The sequence below is a fragment of the Tinamus guttatus genome, unplaced genomic scaffold, assembly GCF_059628265.1.
Source record: "Tinamus guttatus ecotype Peru unplaced genomic scaffold, ASM5962826v1 Tinamus_guttatus_pri_ptg000364l, whole genome shotgun sequence".
Taxonomy (NCBI): Eukaryota; Metazoa; Chordata; class Aves; order Tinamiformes; family Tinamidae; genus Tinamus; species Tinamus guttatus.
This window is the reverse complement of record NW_028288898.1, coordinates 3,819,351-3,840,363: the sequence shown is the minus strand read 5'-3', so window position 1 is coordinate 3,840,363 and position 21,013 is coordinate 3,819,351. Positions and strand designations below refer to the sequence as shown.

General features: G+C 49.9%; 2 protein-coding genes across 2 annotated transcripts; both read right to left on the bottom strand.

The window, feature by feature from the left end:
* Window positions 1–1,709: 1,709 nt before the first annotated feature.
* SRPRB (SRP receptor subunit beta) lies at window positions 1,710–6,189 on the bottom strand. Its single transcript, XM_088530277.1, has 7 exons — window positions 6,067–6,189; window positions 5,865–5,959; window positions 5,546–5,623; window positions 4,321–4,403; window positions 4,010–4,146; window positions 3,116–3,170; window positions 1,710–1,970 (listed from the first exon to the last, which is right to left on the bottom strand). The coding sequence occupies exons 1-7, from the start codon at window positions 6,179–6,181 to the stop codon at window positions 1,754–1,756; spliced, it is 780 nt and encodes a 259-aa protein (XP_088386403.1). The 5' UTR covers window positions 6,182–6,189; the 3' UTR covers window positions 1,710–1,753.
* A 773-nt stretch (window positions 6,190–6,962) lies between these two features.
* On the bottom strand, window positions 6,963–20,225 carry TF (transferrin). The gene is made up of 17 exons (XM_010223815.2): window positions 20,105–20,225; window positions 17,265–17,428; window positions 16,945–17,053; window positions 15,510–15,701; window positions 14,943–15,075; window positions 14,437–14,492; window positions 13,266–13,435; window positions 12,956–13,142; window positions 11,751–11,905; window positions 10,905–10,998; window positions 10,412–10,441; window positions 9,696–9,854; window positions 8,766–8,910; window positions 8,379–8,443; window positions 7,778–7,962; window positions 7,192–7,378; window positions 6,963–7,002 (listed from the first exon to the last, which is right to left on the bottom strand). Exons 1-17 carry the CDS (start codon window positions 20,145–20,147, stop codon window positions 6,965–6,967), a joined length of 2,112 nt encoding a protein of 703 aa, XP_010222117.2. The 5' UTR covers window positions 20,148–20,225; the 3' UTR covers window positions 6,963–6,964.
* Between the last annotated feature and the right edge of the window lie 788 nt (window positions 20,226–21,013).

Sequence of the window (21,013 nt, the reverse complement as noted above, 5' to 3'; positions counted from 1 at the left end):
AAGCTACACTGTGTAGCACAGAGCAGTTGGCGAGTACCTTAGCTTTCCTATACGTGTGTTCTTGCTAAAAAACGAAGGTAAGTGAATTGCCCAACTTGCACCAGGAGAATCTCAAAACACCCCAAAAACCCTCTGTGTGGAGGCACAGACCAACACAGACCTGCACACCAAGCAGATAGGTTATTCTCCAACACATTTCAGTAGAAGCTGTCTCAGCCCACATGGATTTGAGACATCAGGGAAGAGACAAGGCAGGAGGACTGGCAGAATGAGCTGAGAGCACACAATCAGTTTAGCCAAATAATTTTATTTAGGGAATAACTTTAATTAAGAATAACTTAAGAAACAGGCATGGCCTTGTTCGGCATTTCCCTACCAAAGGCGTCTGCTTTTCGAGGGAGGTCTTTGCAATTAGAGTAACGCCCCAGACACACAGCAGTGTTCTCCCTTCAGCATTATGGATTCAAAGGAGAAGACCCAGGAAGAGCCTCCTGCTAAACTGAGTTCAAAGCCTGATAAAACATGTTCCAACAATTCCCAGGCTGCAGGGAACGAGCACAGAGCATTTGTCATAAATAGCACCACCTCCTCTGCCTCCAGCCTCCTGTAAGGATAAGGTGTCTTTGGGCTTTGAGCTGCTCCTGCTCATCAGTCAGCCTCCAGCCTTGCCCAGGGCTCCTCTCAAGCACCCCCAAACCCAAATTCTCAGCTGCTGAGCAAGGGGCCAGTCGCACCCCAAGAAGAGCTGTGGGGTTCACATGCCTTCCCCATCACAAGTAACACTTGGCAATGCAAAAGGAAGATTGAGGATGTCCAGAAAGAAAGGAAAAAAACAAAATATATCAGCTTGGAGCAATGAGGCATCAAGCCAGACAGGAAATGGAGGAATAGCTTTATAGAAGGACTTTGAAATTCCCAGCTTCACACACCAAGGAGGAATCATCCTCACAGAGGTGCTGCATGGAGATGACCCTCCCTCAGGGCACAAGCTCCTGGGCAGGGTGGCTCCGAACATCTGCTTTGAGGCTGCTTGGGAAGGGGAGGCTGAGCTCTCAGCCCAGCTCTGGGGGCAGCTCCTGACACCACCTGACCCACAAATACCAACGGGGCAGCAAGAAACAAGCAGTGGGCAGAGGCTGAGCAGCCAGGCTGCTTTTGGCATAAAATAACTGCACAAGTTTAGAGGGACAGAGAGGGGGAGATGCAGGGAGAACCAGCTGCTTTTCTCCCCTGCTCCATGCCTGCCTGGCAGAAAGTTGCTCTGTGCACCCTGCCAGGGCAGTGCTGACCATGTGTTACAGTGCTCTCAACCTGCACAAGGCCGGGGAAAGAGGACAGAACCAGGTAGGAATCAGCAGCCCCAGGAGGTAACAGGGTTGCAAGGATAAGTGGAGGCAGAGGAGAACACACAGAGTTCAATTCAAAGATTGCCCTGGGCAGTGCAATCCTTCCTAATTTGCCTTTGCAGCTGTCGAGCTAAAAGCACAAGTATTTCCAGGAATCCAACTGGTCGAGAGGGCCCAATCCTGGAGAAAAAGGAGAGGGAAATAAAGGCAGCAGTGTAGCACAGCCAGCAAGAGGAAGTCACAGCAGCAATTATGCTACACTGCTCACTGCAGCACTGGTTTCCAGCTTATGTTTCCTCTTTGGGAAGAGACTGGAGTACTTCAAACCCTCCCCGCTCCTTTCAGACCCCCAGTGTCCCCCCCCGCCAGGTCGCTATCCCTCTCCGTGTGTCCCAGCCTTCCTGCCCTCAGGCAATCTTGGCCAGCCACTTCTCCAGGGCCTCCAAGTCGGCGTCTCCATCCTCTCCCTTGCTGCCCCGGGCGCTGCACTCCACAAACTCCACCTTCATGGGCAGCTGGGAGAAGTCAAAATCTTTGCCCTTCTTGCCCAGCTGAGCGGGGCCCCCAGCAGCGGGGCCATCCAAACTGGTGGGAGCTGCAGAGCGGGTCACTCGTAAGGTGTTTCTGTGGAGACAGAAAGGGAAGCAAGACCATGAACGAGGGATCCACTGGGATCCTCCAGTGGATGAGAGGAAGCAAAAGGCACCAATCAAGCTGGCACGATGTGACTCACTCCTGGGAGACAACAGCTCTCCCTCTGGTTCTGCTCCCCTGCACGGAATGGAAGCAGTGCTGCTGGTGAGGTGCAAAAGGCTGGGTCAAAGTCAAGCTCTTCCAAGCCAGATGCAGTTTTTTCCTCCACCCCTGAGCCAGTCCAGCCTCCCAAAGTCTCCTACTCCTGAAGGAAGCAGCAGCCTCTAGTGTTCAAGGTCTGCACTAGTTAACATCTGCCTAAAGGGAGGCAGAATATGTAACTCATAAAAACCCTACTTCTAAAGCAAAACAACTGGCAAATGTCCAACATCAGAACCAAGGAAAATTTATCTTCCTGGAGAGATTGATTATGTGGCAACTAACTCCTCCCTTGTGAAGGGGGAGGATCGGCTCTTCGTGTCTGCAGGAGTCGCAGATGCAAGGGATCCTGCTGCCGTCTGCTGGCCAAAGGGACCACCAGCAACACGGCTGTTCGGATATCAAATATCTGCACTCCTCCTCCTGACCCCAAGAGCTCCTGGCCTCTACTTTCTCCTCCTCCTCCTCGCTTGCTTTTAAAATCTAAAGTGATCACACAGCACCCATCTTTCTAAGGAAATGTTCCTCCTGGGTGGGATGAAACAGTGGCACAGGGGCCCCAACCAGGTCCCTGAAATGCCTGTACCCAAATCTCCTCTGCCAGTGCCTTGTGAAGAACTACCTGGTCTTCGTGCCACTCACAGAAAGCCTGACAGACATTTGGGAAGGCAGCCACGCCAGTACTCAAAGCACGCAGAGCCCCAGGGTACAAGAGCCATCCTTTACCCTGGGGATGGTTTGGAGAGTGATGTTTCCCCAAACCACAGTTCCTGGGAGGCTGTCCAGAGACACGAACGTTACTGGATCTTACTGCTTTAGCAGAGAGTCAGTGCTCTCTCACCCTGGGTACTACACACCAAACAGACTGCTCTTTTTCTGCTATGGAAGAACACTTAGTAGGAAGAGACAGAAAGCAGAAAGAAAAGAGTAGAGGGAAAGAGATGTTCAGAGGTTTGAAGACCCCTTCTCCCACTTACAGCTCCTTCTCCAGCTGCTGTTGGATCAGTTTGGCTGATTTTGCCATCGTAACATCTAGAAAGAGAAAAGAAAAAGGAGGAATTGGCTTTTAGAAGTGAAAATTCAGAACCTGTTTCCCTCTTGAGACTTGGCAAAGAAAACCCTGCCCAGAACAAGACCAGGTGATAAAAGATTGTGGAACTTAACATCACCCTGGCTCCCAAACCAGCCCAGCAGGTACCACAAGGCCCCCTCACACTGTTGCCATAGAGGTTCTGGGGACAAAGTCAGCAGTTTCTGCATGAGGATAAGTGACACTGGAGCACTAGGTTTACAGCACGATGCTTCGTAAACCCCACTGTGCTCCTCAAGTGCCTACAGGAAATAATTATGAAAAATAAAAATAAAAAGCCTGCTTCCAACAGAAAGCTTCAGATTGCTCTACAGGGAACCATCCCAACATGGAAGAAGTGGCCAATATTTGAAAGTTTGGCCCTTTTCAAGAGCTGGATCTTCCTGCTCACTGCTCCATACAATCATGGAGGATAAACAGCCACCTGATTTTAAGGCTACTAAGTGTGCAGAGGGGGCTCAAATGGATCCCATTTTCTGCTTCCTAGAGATTCAGGAGAACAGTTTTGCGTGGGCTCTTCCCTTCCGGAAAGCTTTCTGCCTTAGGTCTACCTAGACACCCACAGCTCTTCCAGTGCTGTCTCTCTGCATATGTGTTTGAAATACTTGACCCAGGATTTCTTCCAATAGCTGCTAGAAGCGTCTCTGCTGATCGCTCTCCGAATCTGCCCTTCCCTCACAGCCTTCCTTTGGCTATGGAATTTGGCAGCCAGGCTGGAACTCCCCTATTACCTGATGTTTGAGTGGCTATTTTACCCCTCAGAGCAGCAACCACCAAATACCTTGTTTATTGCACGCGATGAGCAGCGCGGGCGCGTTCTTGAGCACGGTGCTATCGACCAGCACCTGGTAGAGGAACTCGGCCACGTCCTTCACCTCCCGCTGGAAGGCCACGCTGTCCACCACGAACACGAGTGCTCTGGAGAGAGGAGGAGGAAAGTGCCTGGGCCACAAGCGCCGTAACCACCAGATAACACCAGCACCTTCCTTTCCACCCCTCATCTCACTCAGTAACCCGCTCCCACCGCTGCAGGGCACAGCACATCACACCCTCACCTGCTTTGTCACCACCTGCCAACCCCCTCCAAGTTACCTGGCAGCAGCCTTGAACCTCTCCAAGAACTGAAGCCGTAAACTCTCGTGGCCCGGGAGGTCTATCAAGGTCACGTTTGCCCCCTGGAAGCACAAGGAAAGCAGATATTAGCAGAGATCAAAGCAGATATTAGCAGAGGTCTAGCAATAACTATGCACAAGGCCAGAAACACCTGATTCTCACCAAAGTGCAGTCTCTCCCCCAGCCCAAATGATTCTCATGGGCAAAACAAGCGCTGCAAAGTGACATTGGCAGCCAAACCCAGCAACCCAGAGCTGCAAGAATGGAGCAAAGCTGGAGAGAAAACCAAAAGCAGGTCGTCCTTCTCAGCACCTGTCCCTTCTAAATTGAGCTGCAAAACCCACTTTCCACAGGCTGCAAAGCAGTGGCATTAAAGCGAATTTCACACACACAGTCTTGGTCACGACGGGGCCACACAGGGCCACGTCATCGCTCTCGATGCCGCCCCAGGTGCTCTCGAGGAACCACAAAAGCAGCAGTCTCCTTCACCACATTCTCCCACTGCTCCCTCTTTGAGTATTTCCTGTCTGCTCAATCTTAAAGAAGCACCAGTAAAAAAAAAAAAAAGAAAAGAAAAAAAATGTGCTGCTCACTCCCTATTATTTCTATTGTCACCGAGAGTGCTCGGCTGCAATGTCCCTCTACCCTGCAGCTCCCTCTGAGCATTCACAGGCACTTGATGTGCCCCCAGCTTGCTGGTCTCCCCTGCTGCAACGGCAAAAGAAAGGCTTCTTAGTCCAACTGGAAACTGAAAATAACCAGAAATTGGAAATAACTAGGCTGGTGACATAGGTCAGAAACAGAAAACAACCCAATGTATTTCTGGGGTCATCTGAGGTTCAGCTGGAGAGTCTTTTCAAGCCTGTTTAAGCTTTTAAACACAAGTTTTCTTGGGAGCGACAGAAACAACTGCCAAGCCAATGAAGAGAACGCGAGGATGGAGCCACCCCCTCATGTTATCTCCCTCCTGCTCCAAACCCTTGTCCCCACAGAGCTTCTTCACTCTGCTAAGAAAAACATGAGCAGTCAGCAATCTTTAACACCTCCTTTTTTTTCCCCCCTAGCCTTTCCAGTGTGCGCTGAATCTTTCCCTCCAAACCAGGCCCTGTCTCCAAGCTGGCAAGACCAAAACGCAGAGAGAGCCGGGCCAGGCTCCACGAGCGAGGCCAGCCTGGCCTTGCACGGGGAGCTGAGCGCCGCTCACCTTGTCGCTGCTCACGCGGTACGCGGCGGAGCTGTCCGTGATGGAGGTCTGCGTATCCCGGTACCTGCCCGCCAGCAGCTGCGGGGGAAAAGTTAAACATTTGGGAGGATGAAGGAGCGCTGGAGCCGGCAGTTAGTCTGCTCAAAGCGAGCAGCGACAGGCTTCAAATATTTACTTAAAACATGAGACTATAAAAATGCGGATAAAAGGATTTTTTGCGCCAAATATTTTGACATGGACGGTAAGGCAAACAAAACGCGCTTAGACACGGGCTTCTGTGTGTCCGCAGGGCTCCAGGGAAGGGCCCCGCAGCGCTCACCCTGGCGAAGAGCAGCGTCTTGCCCGCGTCGCAGAGGCCCAGCAGCAGCACCGCCCTCCGGCCGCCCTTCCTGCCCTGCAGCAGCCGCCAGAGCACTGCGGGGAGAGGAGAACCCCGTGAGGCCGCCGCTGCCGGCGGCCCCGCCGAGCGGCGCGACGGGCAGCGGGGCCTGCGCGCGCCTCCCTCCCCCGCCCCGACTCACGCAGCGTGAGGGCCACGGCGAGCAGCGCCAGCAGCACCGAGAGGGCGGCGGGGCCCGGGCTGCGCAGCTCCTGCCGCAGCGAGTCCAGGTACCGCTCCGGACCGCCCGCCGCCATGGCCGCCCGCACGCGTGGCGTGGCGTTGCCGCGCCGCTTCCGCTTCCGGCGGCGCGCGCCTCACGGGAGCGGCGGGCCCGCGCGGAGCCCCATGGGAGGTGTATTTCCACGGGGTGGGGGTGTGTGGGGGGGGGGAGGTGTTATCGCGCACAGCCCCATGGGAGTTGTAGTTCCTGGGAGCGTCGCCGCGCGGAGCCCCATGGGAGGTGTAGTTCCGCAGGGGAGAATGGGGGCGTCAGCGCGCACAGCCCCATGGGAGTTGTGGTTCCTGGGGTGTCACCGCGCACAGCCCCATGGGAGTTGTAGTTCCTGGGGGGGGTGGTGGTCACCGCGCACAGCCCCATGGGAGTTGTAGTTCGGGGGGGGTGGTCACCGTGCACAGCCCCATGGGAGTTGTAGTTTCACGAGGGCGACGGGGGTGTCATCGCGCAGAGCCCCATGGGAGTTGTAGTTCCGCGGGCATTCCCCCATGGAGCCCCGTGGGAGTTGTCATTCCTGGGGTGCCTCCACGCTCAATCATGGCCACTAGGCCAGGCTTCAGCCTGGGTCTGGGCCTGATTCCCTTTTTTTTTTTGCTTTGTTTTAAATAAACTCAGGAATCTCGTTTAGACTTTAAGATCTTATTTATTTTTTCTGTGCTGGCAGCAGAGACGGGAGGTTGCGAGCAGCCACCGCTGGACAAGTTGGGAGGGCTGAGGAAAGCGGCCGCGGCTCTGGGGCGCAGGGGTCCTGGCGGCTCCGCGCTGCCCTCCCGCGTGCAGCAGGGCCCGTGGCTGCGCCCTGCTACGAGTCCTGGAGGAAGGTGCACACCTGGAGGAGATCTGGAAAACGGGGCAGAAAGGAGGAATTCAGGGCTGGCCCGGGGCTCCGCTGAGCTGGGCACAACCCTGTCCCACCGGGAGATGCGCACGGGCCACCACCATGGGGACACATCGGGCGCTTGGCCGCTGTCCAAGCCGCGAGGCCAAGAGCTGCGTTTCATCGACACCTTCCTGGGGCGTCGCGCTCACCTGAGGGGTTGCACGTGTTGAGGCTGGCGACCGACGCGTAGTACTGGTCTCCCAGGAATTCCTTGTACGTTATTCCTTCACGGAGGTCAACCAGGCACTTGGTCAAGTCTTTGAACAGAAGATCCTTGGTCTGAGACTTAAACATCTTGAATCGGTCTTTGTCGCTTCCCCTTTCTCCGAATAATTTCTGAAATAAAGGCATAGAGGAAAAGCAGAGAGGAGCTCAGAATTAGCCTGGTACAAGCCTCAGTCGTGGTGCTTCACCACGAAGCCCTTCGTCAAGCTCCAGAAAGAGATGGAAGCAAGAGGCACCAAATTCCCAAGGACCTCCCAGTCCTGGGAGCTCATCTCGTCTTTATCTATGGGCATTTGCTAAGGCAGCAATGGAGGAAGAACAGATCTGAAAGGATGGCAGGAGGAGGCAGCCAGGGGATACAGAGGTGCAGAGCTGTGACTCTGCATTCATAAATCAAAATCTTTCATGTTTCACCGACTCAGTGGAACTCAGGGCATCGCTCCTGTAAAAAACTGCCACCATGCAGTACAAAAGCAAACCCAGGACATTTATCCTGCAGCCAGTACTAACCTCCTGTCTCTTCAGTAGATCACGTATTTCATTTGCTTTCTCAGGACGTGAGATCACACCATGGGTAGGAACTTTTGCCAGGTGGCAGGTTCTGTAATCCATGACATTTGCCCTTCTCCCATCCAGGCACAGCAACTCGAATTGGTCCATTGTCAGATCTTTGGCCCAATCCTCTTTATTTTTGCCTTCAAAGAGAATTGGAGATTCAGGTATCTTCCCTAGCAGAAACATCAGCCTCACAGCACCCAATCCAGGCATTTTCTAATTGCATATATACACACTGACCCTTGGATACCCCACATGTACAGAAGAGCTCTAAGTAAAATTCAGAAAAAAATCAGTGGGATAAGTGGGACTCCCAGAGCAGCTGCAAGATTTATTCACGCATCCTTTCTTAATATTCAGTGTATTAAAAGGCTTATGTCTTCCTTTCTCACACTGCTTTGAAAACATCAGTCACAGCTTTTAGAAAAATAAACTGAGCCTCCGAGCTCCAGACAGGCAGATCATGCAGGAGCTCGCAGAGGTGTCAGGGCAGGAGTCTGTGCCTGCCTCCACCACAAAAAAACGCAGAGCTGGGGCTGGTTTGGCTGCCACTCACCATTAGTGTTTTCCTCGACGATCGAATGCTTGATAAAGGCCACATCCCCCTCCTCGACGAGGCACCTGCAAAGTACAAAGCAAATCAAGCTGGGCAGCTGCTTGAATCCATGCAGCAGGGATCTCTTTCCTACTAGGTGCACATGAAACAAGAGTTATTCTCCTTTTAAATACATGCCCAGTATGAATTACTTATACTTGGCGTTGTTACGTGAAGGATACACAGGAGATGGAATTGGGCTTGACCTCTCACTGTCCCTTCACTTCCCTCTTTAAATTTTACAGGAGGGTTTATTGAAGGTGAGACCAGTTTTAATTAACGGGCAGTGCCTGGTGGAGGCGCTTTTTGATGGTACTCAAGCGCGGCCCGACTATTTCCACCACCTACCGGAAAGCTCCAGTGTAGCCGTAGTATTTCTCGTGGCTGCTGGCGACACACTTCTCCGGCGGGATCCCCCCGGAGCCCTTGCAGAGCCTGCAAAGCCGGGAGCCGGGAGGAGACCCCGGCGCGCAGCTCTCGCTGAAATATTCCTCTGAAGGGAAGAACGGGAGAAATTCAGCGCACGTTTTGTCCACCTGAAAAGCACCCGCTTTTCTCTGAGCCTCTGTGACCCTCAAACACGACTCTGTGAAGCTTTAGGAGTGTAGCCACTGCAACAGTCACTATCTTGAGACATTAAAAAAACGTATTTTTTTTTCCCTGGGGGACATATTCAGCTCACGCAGAGCCAACCCAATCCTCCCCAGCCATTAGGGAGAGGCAAAACTGCATTTGGCAGCAACACCAGTGATCTGGGGGAGAAAAAGAAACAGCGGGGGAAAAAAAGTAGGTAGGATTTCAGAGGAGGATGTAGGGACTGAGTCTAAAACTTACTTATTCACTAACGCTGTATGTTCTTGAAGACAGGCATTTCCTTATAATAACCAAATGTTTGATTTCTCTTGGACCATAATATTTGCACATCATTTATTTATTTATTTAGTTATTTAGATGGGCGGCAACTCTCACCGAAACGGAGACAGTCTTCCAAACGGAAAGCCTTAAAAGATTGCCCAAAGGATGGACTTCTACATCCAGCTTTCCGTTTGGAAGACTGTTCCCGTTCCAGTGACACTGAGGCAGCCTGTGCCACATCTTGTCACTGTCAGTCTGAAACTTTGCCTGCCAAAGCCTCGCTTCTTCCTTTCCTATCTCCAAGCTGGAATCACCGCGGTACGAGGAGCCTTGAGGATCAGATGAGGGTGGCGGGAGGATATTTTTGTTCTTAAGCCTGGTGGTAGCCGCGTCCTTGGGCTAAGGATGCCAAACTCGACTCACCGAAATTACAGTTCCCGGTTTTGTTGTGAATCAAGCCCATGGGGATGTTCCAGCCTGCAGTTCTCCCAACGGCAGTGTGGCACGATTTCTTGCCCTTCAGGTTGTTCCACGTAATTCCCGGGTTGGATTTCTTCACAACGGCCACCGCGAAGTAAGAAGCTTTCAGGGGGAAGACGGGAGAGAATGAAACGGGAGGTTGGCAGCTGAACTGGGGCTGATGCTGGAGATCCCTTAGGGGAGCACTGGTTCCACTTAGCACCATCTGGGAACAGTGTCACTTTGTGCTTATAAATAATTTGCCACCCATTATCCCCTCCTTAACAAATGCCAAAACCTTCCCTCCTCCCCATGTTTCCATATTTATGAAAACAGCTTCCAAGTGCTATAACCCAGGCCCTCTGTCCCTGCTTGCAGGCCCACCAACATCATGGCATGACCATGCTCCAGACAGCCTCAGCTAAGTGAGAGCAGCATAAATCACTTCTGCCACTACCACGTGCTTTGCCTTGATATCAGCTTGCAGATCCAGACCTGGTGTTTGACTAGTAAATTTGCCTCCCAGGTTTTTAACGACTCCTTTGGATACTGTGGTTCTTACTAGACTGCTTGTGTGTCGACTGACTGCTTATTCTTGACTCCTGGCTACATGTATACATATATATTTTCGACTTAAGTCAATCAGGGCTATTTTCTGTGGCTTTGTTGGCAGTAATTACCTGGTTCTCCTGCTTTGCTGCATTGATCATCTGAGAGAGGGAAAAAGAAAAAGATTTTAGGGAAAAAAATACACAGCAAATACAAAACTGAATCAAGCTCAGTAATTTATAAGAAACTTCATCTAGAAGTGGCTATTGAAGGTAGTATCTAGCGTGTCAAGAGAACGAAGCAAAGCCTCCATCCACTCCTCCGAGCTACTACAACTGTATGTAGACTACAACTATATAGACACTGGCACTGAAGGAAAGGGGCATCACGATTAAAATGAAGGAGCTGCAGTGCCTGCAGTGCCTGATTTTAGCTGCTGATCTGATTTTTCTCGGGGGGCTCGGGGCTGTTTCCCTGCCTGGGAGGCAGGGCACATGGCAAGCAGAGCTGCCCTAGGGCACCGTGCACTTCCAAGGCTGCTTCCCAGGTTCCAGAACAAAACCAGTGCCTTTGCACCAGTCCAGTCACCATCGCCGGGAGCCACAGGGCCAGCCTGGGCTTTACCTTCATAGTTTTCTCCCATCACTGGCACCAAGCCACATTCTCCGCCTGTGTAGACAAAACCTCCGTCGACGCTGATGGCATCTGCTTCACCTTTCTGCAATGAAAACCACCCACTGATGAGACGATGCTCTGTTCACCCATAGCAGCTCTTCTCAGAAACTGGATCATAAAGGAAACCACCTGCTTGCAGATAAGGGTCCTTGGGTTTGAGATGGCCATTCCTTAGCATATGAACAGAAGATGCAAAAGGAAGGACCTAGGAAATGATCACTCCTGTGTGTTTGTAGCCACCATCATCAGAGCAGTTCTCCTCCCCAGGCACTCGTGGTATCACACTGTGTGCCTCTCCCAGCCTGTTTCATGACGAGAGCTTATCTGACCTCACCTTTGGAGTTTGCATTTTGGGCTATATAAATACCAAGGGGCTGACCCGATTACCACCAGCACTCTCAGATGCACTCTGGAACTATTCCTCCTCCAGAAGGGCCACGGTCCCTCTCTGACTGACAATACCCGTAGCCTCCAAGATAAGACCCTTTGCACTGCCAGCTGGATCAGCAGGCATTATATCAGAAAATTATTTTTATTTTGAAAGCATCAAAACAGAGAATTCTAACTCTATTTGTCCAAAATGTTAATAGTTGAGAAACTAATCCGAAAGCATCTTCCCGACGGCGAAGTTGGTTTCTACCTACAGGTGTTTCTAGCAATTCCCCTTTCCCCCACCATTTCATTTTAATATTCCCCATCAAATCTCTTTCCAGGATGAAAGAAGCAACACTGCTGCGAATGAAGGGGCTGTATGAAAGGGTCACAGGGAGACAAAAATGGATAAAAAAGCCTTACCATGATCTTAACAATGCAGTCCTTTGTGGTTTCCCCCACAGCACACTCCACCTCTCCGTTGCTCACCACACTCCAGCGGTCACACTTGATCTTCTCATCCTTACCCACTGCACACCACTGAATCTTGCTTTTCTTGGAGCTAGAAGACATCAGATCTGTAAAAAAACGGCAGAGAAAGGAGGAATAAGCCTGATGCTCTGCTAAACAAGAAAGTTACCAACCAATGTGCGGGACTCACTCCTCAACTGTCTGCATACACAAACCTACCATTGCCCAGCGCAAACGGATCTCGTTTACTTTCCGGACTACCCTGAGCAGAAGGTCTGTGTAAAGACGATTCACTAGCAAAAACCCAGAATCTTTAGCAGAATCTTAACCCAGAATCTTTAGCAGAATCTTAAGCTGAAAAATGCTCAAAAAACAACTCCGACCTACTGGTTGGAAAGGACTTCAGCGTGATCTTTTGCTCAGATTTGTGTCAGCCAAGACATCACCATCACTAAGCCCTGGTAGTACTTTGTATTGATAGTTATACTATATTCAGCTTTCCTATAGACCTCATAGCCCAGACAGCTATGCAACCTAAGAACAGTCTGGAAAAACACATTTCAGTTATGTTTCTGTAAAGCTGCATTTGAAGAATTTGCTTGGATTCCACATGAAGTCTATGTGTCTCCTTCTATGAACGCCGTAGCGGTTGAGTCTACCACAGAGATATCTGCCAAACTGAACCTTTTGAATATACAAAAAAGTGACAGTTTTATAGGATATTTGCTTCTTAGAGTGACAGCTAGGATATCAGTAAATATTTTATGAGTCTAGATGGAAATAAAGGACACTGCTTCTTTCAAATAGCAAGAACTATTTCCTGATGCCCTGTGATGTTCCTTCAGTCCTGTAGGCCTTTATCCCAGAAATGCCTTTTCTGAGCAGCAGTTCCGACTATATCAGTTTTGACCTTACTAACCACACAAGCAAGTACATTTCACAGGAAATACAGAATATTGAATACTGACTGCCAAGAATATTCAATGCTGACTACATTTGAGAAAATCGCATTCTTTGCCCTTGGCATGTTAATTCTCCATATATCTTCTGCAAACACTTCTTTGCCAACTGACCGCATCCAGGCAGTCTGTAAAGGGAAACAGGCAGCTTCCCAAAGCTTTTTCAGGACCACTGGCTGTGGCCCATGTCCTGCCTACCTTTCCTGAGGTTCTGAGTGGCACTGTAGTACTCATAGCCTAGATAGAGCTGGGTATCCATCAGCGCTGGGATTTTCTTCAACGATATTGCAGAATCTTTAAAAAGCAAGTCTTTGTGGTAGGGGTCGGTCTTATCACGTGTCCCAAAGAGGTGAAAGTCACTGGTTGTGCCAATGCCAAATTTTTCCTGTCACAGGGGAAAAATAATCAGTAAATGATGACCCAAAATACTTGGAAAGCCAGAGAGACTGATCCAAACAGGGGACAGAATAGGGATTCTTAGAGTAAGAAAATGAAATCTCTGTGCTACCTGTGCTTTTGAGAGAAAAGCCCAGATTTCTTCAGCCTTGCCATCATCTCGAGCCACGACAGCATGACCAGGGACCCTGGCCCAGTGGCAGGTTTTATAGTTGTCCACGGGCTGCCGGGTGCCATCCAAACACAGCAGTTCATATTTATCCTTTTCGCCTGCAGCGTTTTCTAAAGAGAGGAAGCACAAGTTGCAATACCACAAAAACTCAATCTCAGGCAGCTTTATAATTATTATTTTTTCCTGATGAAGCCTAGGGGAATGGCAAATTCTTCTCACTTGACAACTCCCACGCCTCCTTTGCAATGGTAGCGTGTGGATGCTAGGAGAGATGGATCATCATAGCCATATGATGGTAACGTAGACAGAATAATCTCAGCTAAGGACACAGCTAGCCCAAGCAACCTGTCCCACTGCTTGACTCATGGAAAAAAAATCTCTTTGTATCTGGTCTGAACCTCTCTTTTTTCAATTTATGACTGTTGTTTCTCATCTTCTCTTTGTAAAGATCTTGGCTCCCTCTTCTTGGAAGCCTTCTTGTAGGTACTGATAGGCTACTATGAAGCCCCCCGCCAAGTCATCTCTTGTCCAAAATGATCAATCCCATCTCCCTCAGCCTCTTCATGCAGGGCAAGTGTTCCTGTTCCTTGACCATCTTGAAGGCCTCCACTGAACTCACTGAAGGTCTCCTGAGTGCCAGGAAGTGCTCTAAGTATACCCACCTTCCCTCCATGAAAGGTACCAAGCTAGTGAATAACTTCTGTAGGCCAAATTACCTCCAAACCTGTCTCCCAGAGGACTGGATGGGCCTGGGAAGAGTGGATAATCATCTATGCAATTGCTCACCCTGCCATTACAGTGAAAACGCTACAGCTGGCTCTGTAATATGCCACAAATTACATCGCTGAGCTTAAACCAAGCAGGTAACTGCCAGGTTTTCATTCTTCAAAGAAGGGCCATCTGAGTGACACCCACCACAGTCATATTATTCAAGAACAATGATGAGCTAGTTAACTAATGGATCTGGTGCTTCCAGAAATGAATGGAGAAGAGGTTTGGGGGAAATACGGAGGGGAATGAAGGTGGCCACAGCGCAGACTAAATTATAGGATGGAGTAGCAGCAAGAGGTTGGACTAGGAAGGAAAAACAAGAGTGATTGAACAAGCCTACCTTCAACAGTTGTGTGTTTCACAAAAGCTACTTCTCCGTTTCCGTCTTTCAGGCAACTGCAGGTGGGAGGAAGCAGAGAGACATTAAACAAAGCAGATATTGTGGTTCCCTATCTCCTGTTTCAGCAAGTTACTTCGGCACAGTCTCCAACCATAGAGCAGTCATCATCCCCCAGATCTATTCTAGCAGGGGAGAAAATGCAAAGGCAGAGAAGTAGTTCATAAGACGCCCAGGTAGACTTAGCAAAATGCTATGTATTCTTAACAGTCCAAATGAAATCATACAACCCAGCTCCTGCGTTGATCTCACAACTGCCTACTGGAACTCCAAGCCTCCATTTATCATAAACTCAAAAAAATTGAATCTTCCATTACCAAAAGTCCCAGTTCCTGTGTAAATTCAGTCTCATCAGGGCTAGGGGCACAGCACAGCAGTCCTCAGGATAATGAAAACTTGTATGTGTAAAGGCAAGCATATTTCCACAAAGAAAAATAACTTTCACTCACAGAAAAGCTCCAGAATATCCCGAATAAAGTGATGAGCGGCCACATTTGGTTTTCGAATCCCCCTTGCACTGACGGCACAGGTTTTTTTCGGTGGCACCAGGCACGCAGCTGGCCGAGAAAAATTTGGCCACCTCTGTGGAAGAGAAACACATGATAGTTACTTGAAAAATCAGTTTTGCAGGAAGCTGGGAGGGTCTGTGACGGGGAGGCATGCCTTAGGGGAAGGGTCTCAACTCCGTAATCAGGCTGACTCTTTTAATGATTTGATCTTCCCCCTCCTGTGGTATGTGGCCGAGTGGAGCATTACCTGCTTAACAAACTTAACCATGTGCAGTACAGTGAGCTCCTGTGCTTGGGGATATGATGAGATTCCTAAATGAAGGTGCTCCTGGTATATTTGGGATAGAGGAAGCAGAGGAGAAAGAGCAAGATAGGGAATGTCAATGCTCTGTGCATCTCTCCTGAATCTCTGCAGATGATGAGGCAACATCACTCTCACCTCCCGACTACCACTGGTTTTAACCTCATCCTCTTTCTTTAACATCATCTCATGCTTTCCCATCTCACCTTGCTCGATGGAGCCAGAGTCTATGCCATCCCATGGGATGTCTCCTCGGCGAACAAGCGTCCCGATGGGAATAAGCCAGCCGGCGGACTTGCCCAAGCCTGTGTGGCAGGAAGTCTTGCCTTTCAAGTCGTTTATTGTGAAGCCTGTTCCTTTCTTCACGACAGCCACGGCGTAGTAGTAGGTTGTGGGTCCTGTAATACAAGAAGGAAGAAAGCCCTGAAAAGGCAGGAATGCTGAGCATTTGAAAGCCTGATTTTAAAACTCACCAAACCCTCAGTCTCAGGAAATAAAATGCTGCACTACCAAAAACCTCTTGAACACTTGTGGACTTGAGATTTTGTTAGGGCTGTGTCACACTGCAGTACGGAACCAGTAACACATCATTACAATTTGCAGTGGTAAGGCACCTGAAAATACTATCACATGCAAAACACTCACGCAAAATACTGGACAGGCATTAGACATTCCTGTCTGCAGGTCTCTTGGCAAATCTGCTTTCCAAGCCACTGCCCACTGAAGCACAGATACAAGCCTTGCAATCCTGGAGTTCCACATTTAGTCTTTAAAATTTTATCAAATCCATTGAATATTGTGTATGGATAAAGCAACTGAGTTTTAGGGGAGCTAGAGACAGCCCGGAATATTTGTATTTCCTAAGTATCACATTGGGAATAACCTTGTTGTGTTCCTTTGATCCTGAACAATGTACACACACAGGACAACCTCCAGGGCAGAGGGTTCTTCCCAAAGAAGTTGGGAGCTTGGATGTGGTGGGACTGTATGAGGCAATAATGACAAAAATGGAGAAACAGTGTCCACTGAGGCGACAGGAGAAGCGTAGGAGTGAGGTGCTGCAGTACAGAGGCTCAGGAGGGATGAAGCATCAGAGATCATTCATAACAAATGGGGTTGTTCCATAATTACATTTACCTTTTTTTCTGAGGCTGCTCTTCATTTCTCCATACATTGCCTGATCCTTTTGCCTTAGTCAGCTCAACTAGATATTCCTCCACAGCCAGTAATGCTGTTATCATTTTTTAATCTCTTTTATCTTGAGGGCTATTTGGAGTTTCCCTACCTACCTCAGTTTATTATCAGCATTGCTCAAGATCCCTGAGAGCAAAAGATCTCTGGGTTCTCTTCGACACAGCTTTTATGCCGTATTTTCTGTTTGTGGCTCTCCTTCCATGGCCGTGGTACCACTATGTGACTCATGACTTTCAACACAGCCACTTTCCGCTGCAGTGGCCCTGTGGCCATGAGCGGTAGCAGAGCATTCACAATTTTGGTGTGATCAGCCTCCTCGCTTTTCCTCTGGGGTTTGAAAGTGGGGGGCACTATCTCAGACACCCAGAAGAAACATCACCGTGCGGGAAGGAAGGGCTCTCCGCTCGCTACCACCGCTTGGCACATACCTACTGCATGAAAACATACCTTTATGTCCTTCATAGACCTCAGCAGCAATGGGCTTCAGTTTGTAGGGACTCAGGCCTGCATCATAAATGTGACCACCATCCAAGCTCATGGCATCTGTTTCATTTCTCTAAACAAACAAACAAAAAGATTTAAATTGATAAGGAAAGAGCAGGCACGCGTAAGGGAAAACACCAGCCTCTCCTGGATCCTTGTGGGTGACTCCTTCTCTACAGTGGGGTCACAGGTAACAACCAGTGACGCAGGGGAACAGCCACCAAGCGGAACGGGCTGCTGAGCAGCCCCCAGTGCCCGTGGCAGGTATTTTGCTGACCGCTCACCGCAGTGGCCGTGATGCAGTCGAAGTAGGTCGTTTTCTGCACACAAGCCAAGCCGGGGCTCTCCTGTTGCATGCGCTCCTTTAGCTCATTGCATTTCTTCTGTTCCGGTGAGGATATTGTGCACCATCTGACGGTGGCCTTGGAAGGTGCAGCCAAACACAGAGCTATACAACAAACCAGAAATAGGTAGTCTTAGAGGGGGAAGAAGGCAGCAAATGGAGAAAAACAGCATCTCTGTGAACACAAGATCTCCGGTTCCCTACAGTCATTGCCCTCAAGCGAGCAGACGACAGGACGTGGTCCCTTGCACATCTCCTAAAGCACACAGGAAGGTAGTACCCCAGGTACCCCAAGAGGAACACCCAGAAGGATCATTCCTGGCCCTGGGAAAGGTTCACAATAGCTTTTTCAGTGCGGGCATCTTCCAAGGCATCGTGATTCAGTCAGTCTGAATCATGAGCAGAAGTACAAATCCACGTGCTCCAACAGAAATTGAATGGTTTTCCAAAAGTCAGAAGAGTTTGCAAAAAAGAAGAGCAAAGACTCTCCTTCGCAACAGTCTCTTTGCAAATAAGCTGGAGGGCCAGTATCTGTGATCCAGCCAGACCGTATTCAGTATGTTGCCACACACAACCTCTTTAGCAGCTGGATGACCTGAAATATTAAACTCTATATTTCCCACCTCCTTTCCCTCACCTGACAATGGAGATACCATACAGGCTCCACAATACCCACAGCCCTCTCCCCTACGGCTTCTTTTATAGTAGCTAATAAATGCTGCTGACTAGCTGCTCTGGGAGACCAGAGCAAAGCAAAGACTAGGTGGATACTGACCATGGACTAGGACTTCAGCAACCTAAACACAGATACTTTGGAAACTTGCAGTTCAAGAATGTGACCGGTTTCATACCACCTTGCTTGCTGGCCCACACTATATGCGTCACCTTAACTCTGCCCCTTCCTGTCAGGATTGTATGGACCAAGAAGATACACGCATGGCTTTCTCCATGGTGGCAGCATATTATTTAAACATCTTCAGATTAACCTGGGCTATTTCCATTTTCTCTTCCACCTTTGAAATTTTACCTCTTGTTTTCTCTTTGAACCATACCTCTACCAGAAGACACTTCCCCTCTTCTCAGTGGGGGTGCTAAGCTTGGCCATGTAGTGAAATTTTAGCCCTACTTCCCCCTGCCTTAATCTAAACGTTTAGGCTTGGCTGGACAAAGCCACAGCCACCCTGATAGAGCCGGGTGCTGGCAAAGGTCCTGCTCTGGGCAGAGCTGGCCTGGGGACCTCCCAAGGGCACTCCCACCAGCACTCACGTGCCTCCACAGATAGACACGGCATGAGCACCTCCATCCAGAGCACCAGCCATGGCCTGCGGGAAGCTGCTGGCAAGGATATGCTGAGTGCAGGTGTTTGCTTTTTGTCACGGCCACTAGTTGGTCGAGCTGCCCTGGTGAAAGCTGGGAAGGCCAACGGAGCCCAAGCACCATGGCCTCTGCCCCCGAGCTTTTGGACAACCGCTTATCTCCTTCCATGTAGAGAATGAAGAGGACTATTCATGGCTAGCAACATATCACTGCATGCTATTATTCAGCTAATACTGTACAACTCCAGTGACATAAAGAGCACCTATTATGGGAGGACATTAAAGATCATCACATTTTATGAGGGATCAGAAGAGACTGCCACCTCCTTTCTGCTGGAGAAGCCCCTACCTCTTGACTTCCCAGGCAGGGAAGACAGCAGCAACGTTTAACGTGGCTACCTGACCATTACCTCACAAAATCATGAACACAGAAGAGTGAAATACCTGCTTCAAACAGACGCAACTCTGCAGTGGCACAATTTAGGCATAAAAACGGAGGGACCAAGTGAAGTGCAGTGACAGCAGCAGGCCAGAGCTCCACTTATTAAAGGTGGTCTGGAAGCTTGCAAAGACTCACAGGAGCACAGAATCGTTAAGGTTGGAAGGGACCTCTAGAGATCTAGTCCAACCCCCCTGCACACGCAGGGTCACCTAGAGCACGTGGCACAGGACTGTGTCCAAGCGGGTTTTGAAGATCTCCAGAGAAGGAGACCCCAAAACCTCTCTGGGCAGCCTGTTCCAGTGCTCTGGCACCCTCACTGTTAAGAAATCTTTCCTTAAGTTCCTGTGGAACTTCTGGTGTTTCAGTTTGTGGGCATTATCTCAAGTTCTGTTGGTGGCCACTACTGAAAAGACTGGTGAAAGAGACAGTGGAACAGGATTGGAAGCATGACAAGCCACTGGTGAAAGGTGGGACCTGAGTTTCCCATCTTAGAGTGGTCGATGTCTCACGAGAGCCAAGAGTGCACCAGCAGGAGGTGGCGAGAAGAAGCAGCACCCCGGGAACCAGCAGAGATGTAAGAACATTGCAGCAGCCATGCTACCTTCTGCAGAAGTTAGCAGAGCATGCAGAGGTGCCCCTCAGTGGCCTTTATCTGAGCATTTTTAAGCTCCTGTACTGCCTTCAAGTCTAACCCAACATGCATGCAGGCTCAACACAGAGGTCTCCTAGTTTCTCTCCCGCTTGCTAAGAACAGCAGCAGACCTTCCTCTAGCCACGGGTTGTGCCCGAAGCCCTGGCAAGAACACTGCTGCCTTTAAGGATAAAAACACCATCTTCGCTGAGAGAGCCCCTGCCATATCTGCCAAAGCAAGAGTCTGGCAGATTTCCTTTGCCTGCTTGTTCTGCTTTTGCTGCCATTCCGCAGTTTCCTCTATAAAACACCCTGGTCTAGGGGGTAAAGCCTGGAGTCCTGGTAGCTTTTGCTTCCTCTGATCCTCCAAGCTGCCTTCAGCAGACACTTACCCACTATCCCGAAGGACAGCACGGTGGAGAGGACAAGTCTCATACTTGACCAGGGAGTCGGATGCACAGGAGGGGAGTGCGGCAGCCTTGGTCACAGACCGTCCCCTCCAGGTCTGTGATGGCTCTGAAACCGCTTTCTTCCCCTTTTATAGAGAAAGAGCTCTGGCTGTGTTTGCAAAAGCAATGACCTAACACTGTTTGTCCTTCCTTGTTACTCAACTGCTCCTAGATCGCCCCCCTTCCTGGATCAGCCCATTTTTTTTAAGAAGCTTTTCACTTTGGCACCGAATCCCATCGCAGGTGGGAGTTGGAGCAAAGCAAAGTGCGTTTTGTTTCTCCAAGGGGCTTCAAATGGAAAATTCCCAGTTTGTGACATTTGAATCCCCCCCGCAGGCTAAAATGCCATGGGAGGGGCTGCTTGCTTTGTTCCAGCTACCCCCTGCCTTGCACAGCCTGGTCTCCAAAAGTCCCTACTGAGACATGACCCAGCCCTGAATTTTGTGCCTTTGCCAGTAATTATTGTGCTCATCCCCTGCTGGCTTGCAGCGCTCTGAGCACAGGCTTTTTCCCCCTTGCACTGCCCTGGCGATGGAGACGCAGTGCAAAGGCAGTAAACATGCTTTACTGGCAGCCTGGCAAGCAGCTTGCAGCATGCCAGGAGAAGACAGCAACAGCTATCAGGTCATTAGCTGTCGCCCTGCAGCCAGAAGGAATCAACACGTTGCTAAACTGTTGTCACTGCTTGTGGTGAAATACTGGAATTAGTGGTTCCCCCTTTCTCTCCCCATAGGTACTGCTCTTTCTCTTACCCTGAAAATCTTCTCGGTGATGTTTACAGTCACACCTGGTTTCTCTCTGTGCATCCAGAAACAGAGGGTCATGGCTAGGCTTTTCTGAGACCTGTCTCAA